Genomic DNA, 19,414 nt, shown 5'->3' with positions numbered 1-19,414 from the left:
CTAGGAAAGCGGCTTGTTGTGAGTTGGTACAAGAAAGCTGTATCAAGGTGATAAGGTTTGGCTTGAATTTAGAATTTTTGGCTTTCAATAAAGAGCAGCATATTGGAGGATGGCTAACTATTCATTTCAATTGGCTAAGCCATAATGGCCTGTGCACAAACATGCCAAGGCAAACTTGCAGTTTTATGTTATGTTGGCTGTATTCATACATTATTTTGATTGTTGAATAAGGCAGGTAGAACTTCAGATAAGTAAAGTGCTCAATTCTTGGGTTTTTACTTCACCTCTTCAACCCAATACTGCAATATCTATGCGTCTGCATGTGTATTATACACACACACTGTGTAGTAATATATGTGTTTGTCTATGCCTGTATATGCATAGAATAATGAAATTTCTTTTGCCGTTTATGTCTTCAGGGGATATCTGTTCAAGTGCCCCATCTCCCGTCCCCCGTCCCCCCAGACATTTTCTGTGGATTTTGTGTCAGCATTTTTAGTGGGATTCGTGTCTGTTTCCTTATTGAATCTACATTTTTATAGAAAGATAAATGGTGAATTTTTATGTAGAATTCAGTCATTCCTCGTTTAGTGACTACAATCTTTGCCAGCAACTTTGTTGTTACGCAAAATGGTCACTAAATAAACCATGTGACTGAGGGAGAGAGACTTCTGGTTGCTACTATCTCAATTAGACAAAGTTCTCTCATGCAGCAATAGTGGCATTGCTCAGATGCAAAAGTTTGGTTGTTAAGTATGCACATTGGTCAACAATAATTTTTACTACTGTTCAGTTATGTTGGATTTGTGAACAATCACAGTGATAGTTGCTAAACAAGTAATATATGTTCTTCTTGAGGATTTTCTTTTAGAAAATCACATTTGCTTTTCTATGAAATTGCTATCAAACTATTATGCTTACTTTTTTGCATATGAGGTCAGATCCTCGCTTGCACTTTGAGTTGAAATGGACATTAGTGTCCATGGAAAAATATTGTCAAGAGGATGAGATGGAAGGAGAAAGCAAATGCGGGTGGATAAGCTTGAAGTATGTTTCTTTAATTAAGGGGTCAAATTCACGGCATCACGGCATCATCACATGACATTTCGGGACTCCCTCCCCTTCGTTAAATTGGGTGTGGTCAGTGAGGGACACATCCGGCCTATGGGCCGGGAGTTTGACAGTCGTGCTTTAATTGTTTTCATTTTGGTTGTTTTTGCTTTACAGCATCATCCATTGTTGATTTAATTATAAAACCACAGCAGGATTTTGGGATATATGTTACTGTATCATTAAAATGGGAATTATAAACCATCTGAAATCATAGATTCAAACTGGTTTATTTCTAGAAAGTTAACTATGAATTACTACTTGTAGTGTTTTTGGACATTCTGATTTACCCCACTTTGGTTAAACCAATCTTGATTTGTAATGTCCAGGCTATGCCACTGAATTAAATGATAGAAGTAGATGTGATGAGCCCCCATACTTACTAAGGTAGCATTATGCAGTTCCTTTTACATTTGCATTGCAGATTGAATAACTATGTATGTAGACATTAAACATTTTTCTCTATATTGGTGTGTTATAACAGTAATTTCTGTAAGTCATGGGTTGATTTAAATTTCATTTTCAATATGAAAGTTTTCATTTGCTCCCTTTTTAAATACAGAATAGTTATAAATTCTGTTTGTGCTTTTTTCTATTAATTAGGAGTATGATAATAGTTCAGTATTGAATGCTGTTTGCTACAGTGGGAGTGACTGATTATTTGCCACAATGGTTGACATTTTCGATATTGATGCTTAGTTCAATTCTTGAAATATTTAGTATGGCAGTACTTTATAATGAATCCCCTAATTACTATTATCATGTTGATGTTTTTTATTTGTTAATCGTCTCAACTTTGTTTGACAATGAGAAAAAGGAAATTCTAGTCAAATATATAACAACAAAGAATAGTCTTCTCTGTGTGTTTTTTTCTCATCCATAACAAAAGTCAAAATCGGCATAGTTCTTAGGGGACTTGTGCTAAGGGTGCTATTGTATAATGCATTTAAGACTTGGAAAGTTGTTTCAGTGCTAAACCACAAAGCATTGCACTGCTTAAAGCAGTTATATAGCTAAGAAAATGCTGGTAAATAAACATATCTAGTATGTAACTGCAGGAATCTAAAGTTAATGCTTGGCATGAAGGAATAATATATGCAGTGTAATGCTCAAGGATGAGACTTAACTGTGACATCTGAGCAGTAAATCTCTGGATTTTGCAGTGAAAAGATAACAAGACTCTAAAGTATTATGGGTCTCTAGAGCTGCTGTTCCTGGAAAAAGAGCATTTTAGCTTGTTTTTCAATTGTCATAAGTGGAGGTCAGGTGTGTTACTGATATTTAAAAGTACCTCTATATAGTTTTACAGTCACATGTACTGGTAGAAAATGATCCAGATGTTGCAACAAATTAAGATTGTCTAAGGAAATTATGATTAATGTAGATTTCTCAGCAGGAAGACTAGAGCAAAAGAGTAGTGTGAAAGTGTATGAAAGTCATGCAATTCCCGGTTTATTAAATCAGGATTCATTTTTCTGGGTCACATAGAACCTGCTACTAGTATGGGGCCAACAGCAATGCTGTTTGATAGTCAAGAGAATCACCACTTTTTTAACAATGTAAAATACTAGTGCCGAAGACGATAGTTCCAGGGTTAAAAACAAAAATAACAAAATTCTTGTTATTATTGTGGGATCCTAGGTAATAGCTTTGAAGTACTATGTTGTAACATCTTTTGCTCTATTGTAGTTATGGATTTCTGTGATTTATGATTCGCATATTGACCTTTTCATATATTAAGGAATGATGGCTTATATGTGTCCTCGTATTCATTTGCAGATGAACACCGACTCCATAGTGGAAAGCTCTGTCTGATTATCTTAACCTGCATAGCAGAGGTAAGTTTTTCCTGTCCATATCCTCCATCTTAGTAGCACATGTAAAAACCAATCCCTTAGGATCTATGCATTCCTTTACCTTCCTCCATCTCTGAATAATCACTGCAGTTTTGAGAAGTAATCACTTGGTGAGATTTGGCTAACCGAAAACATCTTTCCAATCTAGCTACAACTTTTATTAGTAGTAAAAAAATCAAGACCGTAATATTGGATACCATTGTTTATTTTTCACATATAAAAAGAGGTCCTCTTTTTCACCAAGGAGGCTTGGGAAAGGAAACTTTTGAAGTGTAACAGTGCTTTCCTTTTCCCATTTTTATGAGAGAAAGAGAATTTTGTTCGTATCCAAATACTCTTTCATAAAATACTGGAAGAAGGTTGTGGTTTTAAAATTGGAGAAAGAAATCTTGATAACCGGCATTATTCTGATGACATGAATGTAGTAGCACAAGATGCAAATAATTTGGAAATAGTAGTAATAAAAGGCAAGTACAGTAAAAATGTGATGAAGATTATATATTAAAGAAGACCAAATTAATGACAAGTACTGCAACCTGCCTTAGAACTGACAATGAAGATACACTGAAATACTGGATGTGGACATGTCTATTCCTACAAATATCAAAATTATGAAGGCAACAGTTTCCCCCATTTATGAAAGCAAAATTTGTAATTTGAAAAAGTAGAATAAAGTATTGACATTTTTGAACTTTGGTATTGAAGAGGACTCCTGGGAATTCCACGGATTATTAAGAAAACAAACATAATTCAGAGAAAAATCAATTCAGAGTTTTCACTTCAGCTACAGATGACCAGGCTCAATTTATACTTTAACATATTATGCAAACATCTAGTTCTCTTGAGAAGACTATAATACTGGGAAAGATGGAAGGAAAGAGAAGAAGAGGATAACCAGCAGCAAGGTGAGCACATCCAGTTGCAGTGGAGAGGATGTATTGCAGGAAAGCCTGAAGGATCAGGTTGGGACAGACCTTCTGAAGGAGACCTGTGTGGTTATTAACCAACTTGAATAATCAAAATTACAGTTGTCAACTAGATAAGAAATACATTTGAATCATCTGCCAGGAGTAACAGTTTTTATTGTTTCATTCATAAATGTTGTCTTTCAATACTACTTTGATGTTAAAATGTGTGATCTTGCTTATTTTGGTTATTTTTCTTTTTCCATAGGACCAGTACGCTAATGCTTTTCTGCATGATGACAATATGAATTTTCGTGTAAACCTCCACAGAATGGTAAGTTGTCTTGATCAGGAACTCTGTTAGGTCAAAGTCATCCTTGGTTGTTTTTTTTCTCTTTCAATTCTTGGTTGTATTACTGATTTGGATTTGATTTTTTCAGCTGCTTTGTATTTTAACCTTTGTTAGTTTTTTTAAAAAAAAATTAATTCTGTTTGCCACACAGAGTCACTTGTTGATGTTTAGCCACATAAATTGGATAAATAAAACAGATGCTTCGGTATTAAGCATTTGCTTGGTGTTGCTGGTAAACATCTGAAAGTTTCTGGTGAGTGTTAGGTATACTAGGTGTGTTCTGGTCTTATTTTTCTTAATCTTCTCACCCGTATTCATTGCCGAATGCAAGACTGGCTCATAGTCATGGTCAAGCAACCTCATCAAGATTTCTAGATTGGGTGAGCTTGTAGAGAGTGGAGAGCAATTTGTATTGAGGCAGCGAGAGACAACTAGATCTAGGGAGATATTAAGGATACACACACACACACACACACACACATAACCCCATTAATTTCTTTCCCTGTTTCGTCTTATACTATGTGACTGCAGGAAGAAAAAAATTAAAAATTGAATGGACAAAGAGTGGAAGTTCCTAAAGCACTCATTTTTAGAGCAACTGTAGGATTTAATTTTGTTTCAGCAGTAGACAAAGAAAGTGAGTTTAGCCACAAACAACCCTGTACTTAGTTTTGAACTAAATCTAATGTATTCTAACTCAAGCAGTGACTGGGTTAGGTTAAAGCCTCCCTGAGTCAAGTAATCAAAGTGTATTGGGCAAAGGCAGCCTGTATGTATCTTCTGTGAATAGTTGCTTCTTCTATTTTTCCTGCTGATAGATAAAGATATAATGATTACATGAAAATCTGTCCAACTATCTCAGTATTTTCTCTCTACTCTGGTTGGTGTTGCAGTTGCCTAAGCTGTCCTTTTGCTTTAAAGCTTAATGAACAAAGTAACTGCTGTGGAATAGAAAAGAATATCAGTATCTGCAGGGAGAGAGGAAGTGAAGTAATATGCAGCGTGATATTATCACAGAAATCCCCAAAATTACATACTTGCATCTGACATCAGGACGCTAGCAGATAGACTGGATTTGCATGATGATGTTGTCATCATGTGAACATCATGATTTTTCCCCTGTTGTGACCAGCTATGGATACCTATACGAGAGGATGAAACCGTCCTTTTCTGAGCAGTTTGGTTTATATGGAAAATAATAGTTTTGGTAATCACTGCTTAATACCTTCTGACTAATTCATCTTCATGTGTTTGAAGCCTATGAGACACAGGAAGAAAGCCGCTGATAAGAATCTTCCCTGTCGACCTCTAGTTTGTGCAGTGCTGGGTAAGTCTAACTGCCAGATTTTGTCAACAGCTTCTTCAACAGATGGGGGAATAAAGGGTTGGTGCAGGAGGGAAAATATTTATAAGCCAATTCTGAAATGCGTTTCATTTACCAATATAATGCAGTCCTGGGTTTCCCACCTACTACTTCCTTTTTTTGACAGGAAGTAAAAGCTTTTCTAGACAAATCCATTTCAAACTAATTGAAAGGTGAGGAAATATATTTATTTTAAAAGACTTTTAGATCCTAATGGAATAACTGGTTAAATTCTTTTATATGGGGCTAGTCAGTGATGGGATTCAAATTTTTTTACTACCGGTTCTGGGTGGACTTGGTGGGTGTGGCAAGGGAAGGATAGTGTAAAATCTGCAGTCAGACATGGTATTTGCTGGTTCTCTGAACTACTCAAAATGTCCACTACCAGAACCTGCTGAATACCACCTCTGGGGCTAGTGCTGTATATAAATGCAATATAGTATAGAAGCTTTTATGGAGAACTGAATGCAAAGATTGTTTAGGACCTCCTCTATTTTACATTTTTTAAAAATACTGATAGAGGAAAGCTAGCAAAGCTGTTTGGGTTTTTTTTGTCAACTTTGAATAAATATATTGTGTTTGTATATTGGAGTAAAATGTTTCTGAGTATAGGTGATGTTGTGGAAGATTTCCTCTCTTCAAATTACATTTCCTGTCCCTTAGTTCCTTACTGCAAAAGCTGTAGGATTTCTCCCTTCCCAACAATATACACTGCTTAAAAAATAAAGGAAATACAAAAATCTTAGATCTGAATGAATGAAATATTCTTATTAAATACTTTGTTTATTACATAGTTGAATGTGCTGACAACAAAATCACACAAAAGTTATCAATGGAAATCAAATTTAGCAACCCATGGAGGTCTGGATTTGGAGTTACACTCAAAATTAAAGTGGAAAAAAAACACTACAGGCTGATCCAACTTTGATGTAATGTCCTTAAAACAAGTCAAAATGAGGCTCAGTAGTGTGTGTGGCCTCCACATGCCTGTATGACCTCCCTACAATGCCTGGGCATGCTCCTGATGAGGTGGCAGATGGTCTCCTGAGGGATCTCCTCCCACCCTGGACTAAAGCATCCCCCAATTCCTGGACAGTCTGTGGTGCAATGTGGTGTTGGTGGATGGAGCGAGACATGATGTCCCAGATGTGCTCAATTGGATTCAGATCTGGGGAACGGTAGCATCAATGCCTTAGTCTTGCAAGAACTGCTGACACACTCCAGCCACATGAGGTCTAGCATTGTCGTGCATTAGGAGGAACCCAGGGCCAACCGCACCAGCATATGGTCTCACAAGGGGTCTGAGGATCTCATCTCGGTACCTAATGGCAGTCAGGTTGCCTCTGGCGAGCACGTGGAGGGCTGTGCGGCCCTCTAAAGAAATGCCACCCCACACCATTACTGACCCACTGCCAAACCGGTCATGCTGGAGGATGTTGCAGGCAGCAGAACGTTCTCCATGGCGTCTCCAGACCCTGTCACGTCTGTCACATGTGCTCAATGTGAACCTGCTTTCATCTGTGAAGAGCACAGTGGCGAATTTGCCAAACTTGGTGTTCTCTGGCAAATGCCAAACGTCCTGCACGGTGTTGGGCTGTCAGCACAACCCCCACCTGTGGACATCGGGCCCTCATACCATCCTCATGGAGTCTGTTTCTGACCGTTTGAGCAGCCACATGCACATTTGTGGCTCCCTGGAGGTCATTTTGCAGGGCTCTGGCAGGGCTCCGGTCCCTCCTTGCACAAAGGCGGAGGTAGCGGTCCTGATGCTGGGTTGTTGCCCTCCTACGGCCTCCTCCACGTCTCCTGATGTACTGGCCTGTCTCCTGGTAGTGCCTCCATGCTCTGGACACTACGCTGACAGACACAGCAAACCTTGCCACAGCTCGCATTGATGTGCCATCCTGGATGAGCTGCATTACCTGAGCCACTTGTGTGGGTTGTAGACTCCGTCTCATGCTACCACTAGAGTGAAAGCACCGCCAGCATTCAAACGTGACCAAACCATCAGCCAAAAAGCATAGGAACTGAGAAGTGGTCTGTGGTCACCACCTGCAGAACCACTCCTTTATTGGGGATGTCTTGCTAACTGCCTATGCTTTCCACCTGTTGTCTATTTCATTTGCACAACAGCATGTAAAATTGATTGTCAATCAGTGTTTCTACCTAAGTGGACAGTTTGATTTCACAGAAGTGTGATTGACTTGGAGTTACATTGTGTTGTTTAAGTGTTCCCTTTATTTTTTTGAGCAGTGTAGCTTCAAATCATTGTACATAATAATGTTATGTCTAGGCCTTTGTTAAAAGTGGATAACACTAACCAAGAATGATATAATTTAGAATTTTCAATTAGATTGGCAACTAATTATAAATATCGCTAAATGTTTGTATCATTTGTTTTGCAGATCTGATGGTGGAATTCATAATAACACACATGATGAAAGAATTTCCCATGGATCTCTATGTGTAAGTAACAACTACATGAAATTCTACCCTGTTTCTCCAACAATACAGCCTCCCCCAATAGGAAGTCCCAGCATGTTTTATAGGCATGAAATGAAATTAAGCCCCTCCCCCAAATTAAGGCCTATATTAAAACATGTGAAATGGGGGGAAATGGCGGGGGGGCTTGCTGTTAGGAAGTACTTTTGTTGCACACCCGGATATGATGCTGCCTGCTTTGACTCTGATACAAAGTGCCCCACCAACGCCGAGGTCAACATCCAAGCCGTCACCGCCCACCTGCCCGAAGATGCAAGGGGGGGGGAATTAAGTCACCCCCGAAAAGACGGCCTAGCCATTTTTTCAGGGCTCAAAAAAAAATAAGACTCGGCCTTATTATATGAGAAACACGGTAGCTAATTTTAGGATGATGTTTCTGGTCAATCCATCAAAAAATTAAGAAAAATGATTTGAATCTCTATTTTTATTCCCTAAATTATTTAACATAATATGGTAGTTGTTATCTCCAAAGGAAACATCATAGTGGATTACATACACTTGCAACTAAAAAGTTAGGCCCCTGTGGTCAAATTTTATGTTTCAGTGCATCCTTAAGTGAACAGAAGCTGATATATCCTCTCCTTGGTACAAAATTAAACATGACACCTTTCTGAAAATGGAATGCATACTTACTATTTTTGTGTAGATTATTCAAAATAAGGAAAAGTGAATATGGCAGGTGCAGAAGTTATGACAGCCTTTCATTCAGTATTTTTTAATATCACCCTTGGCAGAAATAATAGCTTCTAAACATTTCCTGTACTGCAGCTAGTTAAAACTCTTCTTATTTTTGCTTTTGGAACTTTTTTCCATTCTATCCTTCAAAATCCTCTAGTTCAAAAATATTCTTAGAATCTTTGCATATGTTGCATCTTGGAGATTCCCTACAGATATTCAATAATTTTCATGTAACGTAATTTTAAGCCATAATGAGTGAAACTTATATCACACTAAGCCTAAATAAACAAGCCATGCTACAGTTTATCATTATGTGTGAACCAAGGTGAGCTTCTACTAACTCTGAGTATATGATATTGTGATGTGTTAAGAGTTTTGTAGCTTTTAAATTTCTATAAATGGGCATTTTATTAATCTAAATGATCTGGTTAGTATAATGTGCTAAGCCGCAGTTTGTTAATTATGATCTATTGAACAAACAATTTTTGATTAAGTTCAGGGAACATATTTAGCCATAAATCATGATTTGCAAATATTAATGCTTGGGTTCATGCAATACATGCAGCCAAAATAATAAAAATCATATTTTGCATTTAGTATGACCTCAATATTATATCCAGTCTAGTTGGAAGCACTATTCTTGGTTTGATTGATTTGATTTCCAATTTTTTTTAAAAAAAGCTGTCGAACATGTTTCATTTTCCTTTTTCTTGGAACCTAAATTATTTGTGTGGAATATTAGTCAAGTACACATTTCAACCATTTTCAGATTTCCAACTAAATACCAACTAAATTTAATAACTCCACATGTATCAGTGGTATATTGGTATCCTGAATGTTCCATACTGATAGTTTGAGGTACTATTTTACAAGTAGTTCGGATATTTCAGCCTTGATTTCATTAGCTACAGTTCTATATGATACATCATTTATAGAGCTACTTATTGAAAGTATACATTACTCCCAATTCTTCACTGCTAATTACGTTGGGGGTTCCTTTCTTTTTGCCCCAGATGCTGTATTCAAATAGTACATAAACTGCTTTGCTACCAGAAGAAGTGCAGAGTGAGACTTCATTACACTTGGAGGGAACTCTGGTCAGGTACGTTTTTAGTTTTATCCTCATAAGGCCTGACGTCTTCCTTCATAGGGTCAGTGCTCATAACTCTTTAAAATAAGCATTAAATAACTTAATTGCAATGCTAATGTATACTACATTCCAGTACTTGACTGTAGGTGATTTCACCTGAAAATGCAATTTGGAGACTCAAGGAAAATAAATTAATATTTTTAAATTCTAGCTTTGTTTTTTGTTGGTGCTGAGACTGTTTTCCTTGTAGAGAAACCTTTTTATGGGATCCACTGTGATAAGTTTCATATTTTAGAATCAAGATGCTGTAGTTGTTCACCTCAACACAGAGCTGCCATTTTGGTGGTAGTTCTATTAGGTTCTTTTTCTGTGTGTGTTTTCAGCATACTAAATCTGTGTTCTGACATGATAGGTGGAGAGCCATGTTAATCTATGGTGGCAAAAAATCAGAAGGAGCCTGGTAGCACATTTTCTAACCCATCAATTTTATGAAAACGCATAAGATTTTATGAATTGCAGGTATTGGATGAAGTAATTTGTAGTTCATGAAAGTTTATGCTGTTTCTTAAAATTGATTAGTTGGAAAAGGTGCAATCAGCCTTTTTCTGATTTTGTATTCTGACATTTTAATATGACATATTTCCTGTTTTCTTATTGTTGGCAGCATATTCAGATATGGAAAACTACAAAGGGATGCAAGAAGGCTTTTGCGTAGCAATTCTGTCAAACACTATGCTCCGAATTGATGTTTTGCCAGTAAGACAGGGGATATTAAAACTTAATTCTCAGAGATTAGCATGTATTTTGGAAATGAATTAGATTGCACCAGTATATTTATCTAGTCCCTTATTTTGTGTCATTGTTCCTTGCTATGGTACAAATTTTTGAGTACAACTAACTGTTCTGTCTTTACAAAAGTCTTCCAGGACTTAAGATTTTCTTTAAAGCCTAAACATTCTGCCTATGTTTAAGGAACTGTATGTTATACTTGTAATTTAAGTTTTCAGTGAATTTCTTCCTGGTAGTGCTGTTGGAAAGCGTTGTTCTTAACGTTGTAGATAGTGGCTATCAGTCTCCCTTATGGGACCTCTGTACAAATAAATGAAACTGCTGCTATTTTCTGATTCTACATAAGTTAATTAATATTTCCTTTTGTGAATATTTCCTTTAGCAGGTTTCTAAATGTATTCTGTGCGTAGTTGATAGAATTGATGTTTGAACTGAATTTTCTGGGAACTCTATAATTGTTGCCTCCTAATCCCTGCTGCCCTCTGTTAGTTGTCTTAGGATAATGATATAACTGATAAGATAATGTTGCATCACTTAGTTCACATTTCTAAATATTAAAAATAAAAAGTATATGATGTGTAAGATATAAGGTAAATATAAAATGTGGAGGTTTTATATTTAATGCTACCTAAAGCAGTTTTTGCAGAATCTAATTCTAAGTTAAAGATAAGGGAATGTTTACACAACATTTACACAACTTTATTTTACACAACTAATGTGTAGGGAATATAGAATAATGAAATAATAGGATTTAGTAGCCATAGGACAAAAATTATATCTAGAGAACTGGATGTGGATTTTCCTTTTGTTTCTCATTGTTGAAATTCATAGTAGTTTTCTGTAGAATACTGGATTTAAGTACTGATTATTCCATTTCTCTCTAAAATGCTGATAGCATGTCATATCATTGATCAGAAAGTATGGATTGTGCTGGCTTTCTTCATAATTACTTAATTTCCAAGGTTCAAAACACTTCATAGCATTTGTGTTGGAGTGATGACTCAGTAAAATTCTGGCATCTTAGTTACGCTCATTGAACAGTGACCTAACACTGAGTCATTGAGAATCTAGATCAGAGATGAATGAATTTTGTTGTTTGGATGGTTGCATTAAGCTTTGCATACAGATAGTATTGTACTATCTGGATCCTAAAAACATCTCATGAGACCCTCTATCAAGTTCCCTCACCAAGTGAGTTGAGGTGAATCTCTACAAGTGGGAGGGGGCAGAGCTCTTTCTGTTGTATATGCCATTTATGGAATTCCCTCCTAGAGAGGCTTGACTGGCATCCATCCTAGCATCATTTTAATTACAGGTGGAAAACAATTTTATTTTTCCAGACTTTTAGCTGGTTTTTAATTGTGTTTTAATTGCATTTAAAGGTTTATGTAGTGTTTTTTTTATTTTGCATTTTATTGTATATGCTATTATTCAAAGTGTGTGTGTGTGTGTGTGTGTGTGTGTGTGTGTGTGTGTGTATGGTATTCAGCTTTGTTCGGGTATTTTCCCACGTCATTATAGTTGTGCTTTTAAAGTTGTAGCAACGTTTCAGCAGAATCTAATCTGCCATCATCAGGCTTCTGTATTGCATCATCAGGCTTCTGTATGATGATGGCAGATGAGATTCTGCCGAAACGTTGCTACAACTTTAAAAGCACAACTATAATGACGTGGGAAAATACCCTAACAAAGCTGAATACCATACATGATGTACGTGAAAACTTATATATATATAATATTTATATATATATATATATATATATATATATATATATATATATATATATATATATATATAAGAAAATAACTAACATTGAAAACATTGCATAATTTCTCAGATCTGCTTCAAAGTTTTTATTAATCTTACTTGTGCTGATACATAAGTAAGGTAGTTATTGAGAAGAGGGTCTTTTTGGTGGTAGAATCTCATATGTTCTCCGATTATTAGGGCATGCTTGTTAACGTATGTAGATTTTTTCTATTTATTCAGGTTTTTAAAAATTGTATTTCTGCTGATATACCAGATTTATTTCTATTTAAAGTATGTAAATATCAATTATTTTAACTTTAATGTTATACGTTTTAGTGGATTATGTTGAATAACTGCTGGTAATTCATCCATCATACTTTGCCAAGATAGCCATAACTTTTTAGATTAACATATGAATAATAATAAATGCACATTTATCAAGATATTGAACAAAACAAAAATACAATAATTACAAATCAATGCAATACAATGAAATTAGCTCAGACTCCTTTTAATAAGACTAAAACAACTAACAAACAATATATTTAAAATAATATCCCAGAACAGGACTGAGCACAAATTCATCCATAATAATTTAAAGCTAATCTTAACCTGCAACCCACAGCAAACAGAATTCATCCCAAACCACTAATCTAATAACGAAAGATGTTTAAATCCCTCTTACAGGTTTGTTCAGGAACTATAGGGTATGTCCATGAAGGACTAGAACCTGGAGACCATCACCCTAGAGCAGCGGTCACCAACTGGTGGTCCGTGGACCGCTGGTGGTCCAGGAGAAAAATTATTTGCATTTTTTATATTGCACTAAATCAGGGGTCTTCAAACTACGGCCCCTGGGCCATGCAATGAAGATTTGTGTTGCTGCAGAGAGTCTCCCCCTTCGGGGTCTTTTTCTGTGTGTCAGAGGGAGGCAGAAATTCCGACTTGGGGTCTACTTCAGCCTCCTGGTCCGGGGCTTTGGGCGAAGGCTGGAGGGAAGTGCCGCTGGTGGCAAAGAGCTTGAGGGCCTTGTTCCAGTGGGACTGCATCATGGCCTGGAACTGTCTGACCATCTCAGCCCTCTGAGCCTCCAGGCCTTGCACTCTCACAGGTCTTCCTTCTGCTTGGAAAGACTATGCTCGTAGTCCTCAGTGAGGTGTCTTCTGCTGAGCCCCCTTCTTGGTCAGATACAATTTGAATTGAGCCAGCTGCTTTGCAACTCTTTCTCGTGGTGGCTGCTTAGCTCCAACAACTGCTTCCTACTGGGGCCCTAAGGAGACCAGGCAGGAATGTGAGGAGTGGCTGGGAGGTGAGGGGTGAGTAGAGGCCAGATTGCTGCCCCTTGTCGTGAGTGACGTTGAGTAGGCCACACCCACCCAGTGACATGATCACTTAGCCATACCCACCCAGCTGGTCATTAGGCAGACCATATTAGTGGTCTGCGGGATTTAAAATTATGAATTTAGTGATCCCTGAGGTCCAAAAAGTTGGTGACCCCTGCCCTAGAGGGAAGAACAGGAAGAAGGCCATGTTTAGACCAACTTAAAGAGAAAATTGTAGGGAGAAATAAAGGTAGACAGATATTTGTAGGAGATTGTGACTGGCTGAGGCCTTGAAACACAAGGCCCAGTAATTTGGAATGGCTCAAATCAGGCTCTATACAGGCCTTGCTTTGTACCAAGATATGAGAATAGAGAATAGGGCTAAGATCAGGAGACAAGAGGAATCAGGAATATCTGCCAGAGCTGACACTTAGTTAGATATAAAACAATTGAAGTGCTTTACAATCTGCTCCATTAGAAAAACCCCAGATCCTTGAAATGTTTATCAGGTAGAAGTTTATTCACATAATTGTGGGACTGGTCCATTGTTTTGTTAATTACTTTAGATATTTTATTTTAATAGGAAAGCAACATATAACAAATTGGAATAAATAAGCAATGTGTCATCAATGAAACTGTTTTGGCTAGCCTGAGTATTGACTCTGATATTTTGTGCTGGCTTCTGTATCCGCAGAATTTCCAATCTGTTCTAATATTTCTCTGTCAGGAACACATACTTCTATGATTTCATGATGGGTGCTTGGCGAGACTGAGATTGATAGAAACAAGAAAAAGCAAAAAAGGGTATAGACAGCATACAGCTACTGTAGTTCTCAGGTTATGACCAGGAGTTCTGAATTCTGGTTGTAAGTTGTTGCCTTTGTAAATCAAGGCACAACGTGACTGGACTCGATTACATGACCATTTTCATGACAGTCATAAAGTGAATCACTGTGGTCATTAAGCAAATCCAGTATATCAACAACTAGTTTTTGGCATTTTTTTTATCAAAACAACTTTAAAAATATTGTCATTGCAGTCCCATGATTGCAGCATACTGCAGCTAGTCTTGCGAGCCATTTGCCAATCACCCAAATGTGATCACATGACCATGTAATGTTGTAGTTATAATTTCAAGGACAGGTTGTAAGTTATTGTTGAAGTCCATCATAATTGTGCGTAGTTATGCAACTAGTTCAGAGGTGGTATTCAGCAGGTTCTGACCAGTTCTGGAGAACCGGTAGCAGAAATTTTGAGGAGTTCGGAGAACCGGCAAATACCACCTCTGACTGGAGATTTTACAGTCTCCTTCCCCTGCCACTCCCACCAAGCCACGCCCACAGAACCGGTAGTAAAATTTTTTGAATCCCACCACTGAACCAGTTATAGGTTGAAGACTATCTGTAATTTGAAGCATTCCAGAACATGATATCTAGCATGTTTCATGTAATAAAAGCTACAATTAAGTTTGGGCTTCAGTTAGTTTTATTGCCTTCATGGAAGCCCCCAGTGTACCAGATTATCAGTGGAGTTACTGGTTCAGTTGCATTTTACATGCAGCAGTCAAGTTTCACATTCGTGCACATCCTTTTCTTACACTTATCCGGCAATCCATAACAAAGGTACCTTTTTCCTGCCTCCAAAGCTATATAGCCAAGTGTGTCTCAGCTTTAGTTTATAAGATATGTTTGGATGTGTTGTTTAAAAACAGTTCTCAACTCACCTTTGGCAAAATGTCTTTGCTTTCTTGATCAATTGACAATCAGCCTGCCAGTATAAACTGTATCCTGTCCTAATTTCCTGCCATCTCTCTGGATCTGTGGTAAATTATTCCCTGAGAAGATTTGATGCTCTTAATGATAAGAAAGAAGCTGATAGACTGATTTTCTCCCTCCAGGATGTGGCTGATGCTTGGCCCAATTGTAAATAATCCCCTCTCAGCCAGTGTTTTTGAACACTTACTTACGTAGCAATTTGGGGTTCAATGTAGTTAGTTCTCGTATCCTGGTTAACCAACAACTCCCTATTGTTCCCTTAGGATTAATCTTAGTGACACATTTCAGGTCTAACCTTTCTTCCATTATATTTTACGGGCCTTTCACTGACGTCTATTTTTTCATAGGATCATAGGATTACAGACAGCCATTTAGACCTTCAAATTCTTGTATTCAGTGCAGGAATCTTCCCTTGGGGATTTGTGATCTGCTCTTGCTGTTTTTCTTAATATTCAGCCAGAACCTCTTTTTATAACTTCTTTATTAGTCAGTGTTTTGTGCCTTTTTGAATAAGATGGCGAATAGCCTTATGCTTGGGTATTTTTTCTGAATTTTTTTTAAACTGCACAATCAATTACTGTGGTGTTCTTTCCCTAAGCCTCTTCTCAGCTGAAGTGTTCATTAATAAATCATGGGCAGAATACATTTAGGAAGATTTCATTTTTTTCCTAATAGGTGAGTGTGGCCTAAGGCAACAGCTGACATGATATAAGTTTTGAGGCATAGATTAGGTAAAAACTTTCCAGAGTCTAGCTTCCTGCTTTTGCCACCTTGTATTTTCATACTTCAAGATGTAGGGCATTTATATGAGTAAGAACTCTGGAGTGTGACTTTCAAGAAGCAAGCAGAAAATCTTTCCTCAGAATTTTATGAGGAAGTTGCATTAAGAGACACAGCATCCAGTACCCTAATATCCTAATGTTGTCTTGCATAATCCCCAGGGTTCACTGCAGTTAAATTTTTAGCATATTTCTACACATAACACTTTCAGCAGAGCTTTCTATCTTATCTGCTTTTGACTATACCAAAATTTTAATCTGATGGTTAGAAGAAAGAAGTAGGAAATATCCTCTTCATTCTGCTGTATATAACCTGTCTTGAATACAGAAGATGTATAATATTTATGTTTTCTTTTGTGTTGGATATTTATCTGTGTAATGTAACAAAATAGTAACTTCATTCTACAAAGAAATGTGATATTGATTTATTTCAGTTTAGGATAGTGTTGCAAAATTAGAAACAATAGCAATTGACAAAGATACTGTTTTCCTAGGTCATTTTATTGAAAGAGACAAGACTTCAGTATTGCTTTCCTTAATGGTTGTGCTGAGAGATAGTACATATTTGTAAATGAAAAAGTTCCTTTGTGCTAAACAGGGGAAGTGTCCATCTATAAATTAGTCCAAGGTTTGCAGCAATCTCAATTTTTAAAAAAATAAAAATCTATAGATAATAACTGAAAAACTAGCTGTTTTATATTTTATCCTCTACTCCTATCACAGCAAAAGGAAATTGGGTAAGAGATGTAATAGACTCAGTTAAACTAAATGCCACTGCTTCCTGTGTGGGCCCATTACCATTTCTAAATTTGTTTTGCTTTACCATGAGATGTGGTACTGACTTCTTGCTTAGCTGGCTTCAAAAAAGGTTAGGTGAATTCATGGAAGTCATGAGAATCAATGGTTTTTTAGCCTTGATTGCAGTATGGTTGCCTGTGAAGGCCATTGCTGGGAGATTAGGAGGAAAAGTACTAGAACAATTTACCTTTCACATCGAGTCCCCTGAGCTGTCCCCAAAAGATGATATAATTGATGGTAAATCTTCTGAGAGATTAAGGAGGCCCAGTATGGATGTACAGCCTCATCTCAGAAGTTATTGTCAAGGTCCACCAGTGCCATCTCAGTATTATAAGCAAGTCTGAATCCTGACAGAAAGGAGTCCATATAATTTATTTCTTCTGGGACTTTCTAAAATTGTAAACCAGCCAGCTTTTCAACAATTTTTCCCATAACTGTAAGATTGGAAGCTAGATGAAAAGTGTCCAGTTCCATTGGGTAAGCAATGACCTCAAAAGAGTGGATGATTGCTTCCTGTAGACATCACACCTCCCACAAGGAGGGATTAAATATTTCATGGCTCCAATTACATGTCACTCCTGGGAAGCCTTAACCATCCCAAAGAGACATGTATCTGTACCAAAGGTAGATGAACTCACAGCATGAAGGACTCAGTCCATTTCATCACGACTAATAGAGTCACAGATATCTGTGAAAACTGCACCACAGGTGCCTCCATATGATGTGAACAGTTGGGCTACCACTCAAAATGAATCTGAGTCACTTTATATTTTCGTATTTAGTATTTATTTGATTTGTCAATCGCTTACAAGATACAGGTATAAGAAATGACAGATGCCAGAATAGTCCACACAGCAGCCCTGTAAATCTTCCCCTGAGCCCTATCTACTTAGAGTGACCAGATCACCTTAAACAAGTTTAAACATATTTTTGACAGAAAAGTATTTTTGTTGCCCTTATTGTATAATCCTTATTATGAAAGAATGTTGCATCAAAGGGATGCAAGGTCCTTGCTTTCTTCTGCAACAAAAATTGCTGCTTCCTTTTGCAATTATACCTTTCAAAGGAGGGAGGGTACAAAGAGTAGTTTTCTCATGCTCAAAGTCTCTTCCATGAATTCAGCCTTGAAGCGAATAGGAGACAGAGACACTGGGAACAAATAGAAATGTGTTTCCAAAGCTATTGGGACAATTGGTCCAGATTACATTAAACTGTATCTGAAAGCTATTTCCTAATTTCGAATGTCATCACATTTTCTCTCTCTTCTTCACTAAATCCACAAGAATGGTGTCTTCAGATCGTAACTTTATTGGGATTATTTTTTAATGAAAATTTGAAGGTATATCCTTTTCCTTTGTGTTCTCTGAACAGATCAGTTTAGCCCAGGTCCCTGATGGACCAAGTAGGATTTCAGGGAGAGCTTGGGATTTTCCCTGAAGCTCTATTACATAGCTCAACTAAGGCCATAATCACCACTTGGAATGAATGGCAACAGTGGCTTTGGATTGGATCATGCATGGATCCCCAGAGGGGGTCAATTGTTTATCAGATTTGCTTCAGGAGATGAAATGCCTAAACTGTTGCTGGAGGAAAATGAATGAGTGAACCAAACTGAGCACAAATAAGAATGTCCCTTAGACATTACTTTGTGATCCAGAAGTTTCATGTGAAGGCATTTCTCCAATACTGGATTAGAACAAATTGTTAACAGCCTGTGATTTATATCTATTGGATAATTGCTGAAGGCAAATTGTTAAAAATATGAATGGAAGGGAGAAAAGTTTCTGTTGACTGGAGAATATGAAGCATTCCAACTCTTTGGCTGAATGATTTGACAATGATTTTTTTTAAAGTTGAACTATTGAATAAAACATACTTAATGCCTACTACTCGGAGAAGTTCCCAATAAACTGCTCACAGAGACTCAGGGCAGCTGTCTTAGTCCCAAGTAGTGATTGCCTTGGATGGCAACGTTTGCCATGGAAGCTTAGTTACCTTGGAAACGTGTTTTAACTGCATCTTTGCTATATGGAGGGCCTATTTGGAATTTCTGTTTTGCTTTGAAATCTGATGTGTTTAAGCACAATGTGAGCAAATATCTATTTTGACCTGAATCAGTATGGTATTAAGGTCTTATTCACAATCCTAAGCATTTAAATTGAACTGGATATATTGATGAGAAAAGCATAGTGGCTCAATGTGGCACAGTATTATCCTGTATCCATTTGTGCAAATTAATGTTTCTGTGAACACACTATGCTCAGAGAGTGATACTCTGTTCTGTACATGTGAGGATGAAATGTGGTATTTGTTTGCTTGTGATTTTCTAATCACAATCTTGCCTG

The 19,414-nt window shown here is 37.2% G+C and overlaps 1 protein-coding gene across 3 annotated transcripts in view; it reads left to right on the top strand.

Moving 5' to 3' along the window:
• Window positions 1-19,414, top strand: part of ARMH3 (armadillo like helical domain containing 3) — a 131,964-nt gene that overhangs the window by 27,856 nt on the left and 84,694 nt on the right. For all 3 annotated transcript variants that reach the window (XM_087964674.1, XM_087964675.1, XM_087964676.1), the window contains exons 16-20: window positions 2,890-2,948; window positions 4,140-4,205; window positions 5,481-5,550; window positions 7,992-8,052; window positions 9,780-9,868. In XM_087964674.1, the coding sequence (XP_087820800.1) occupies window positions 2,890-2,948; window positions 4,140-4,205; window positions 5,481-5,550; window positions 7,992-8,052; window positions 9,780-9,868 (345 nt within the window). The remainder of the gene's footprint in view (window positions 1-2,889; window positions 2,949-4,139; window positions 4,206-5,480; window positions 5,551-7,991; window positions 8,053-9,779; window positions 9,869-19,414) is intronic.

This window comes from Notechis scutatus, chromosome 4 (assembly GCF_049901735.1).
Source record: "Notechis scutatus isolate UNSWTSFEM ecotype Mainland chromosome 4, rNotScu1.2, whole genome shotgun sequence".
Classification (NCBI taxonomy): domain Eukaryota; kingdom Metazoa; phylum Chordata; class Lepidosauria; order Squamata; family Elapidae; genus Notechis; species Notechis scutatus.
Note: the sequence above shows the minus strand (reverse complement) of the source record. Positions and strands in the feature narration are given on the sequence as shown.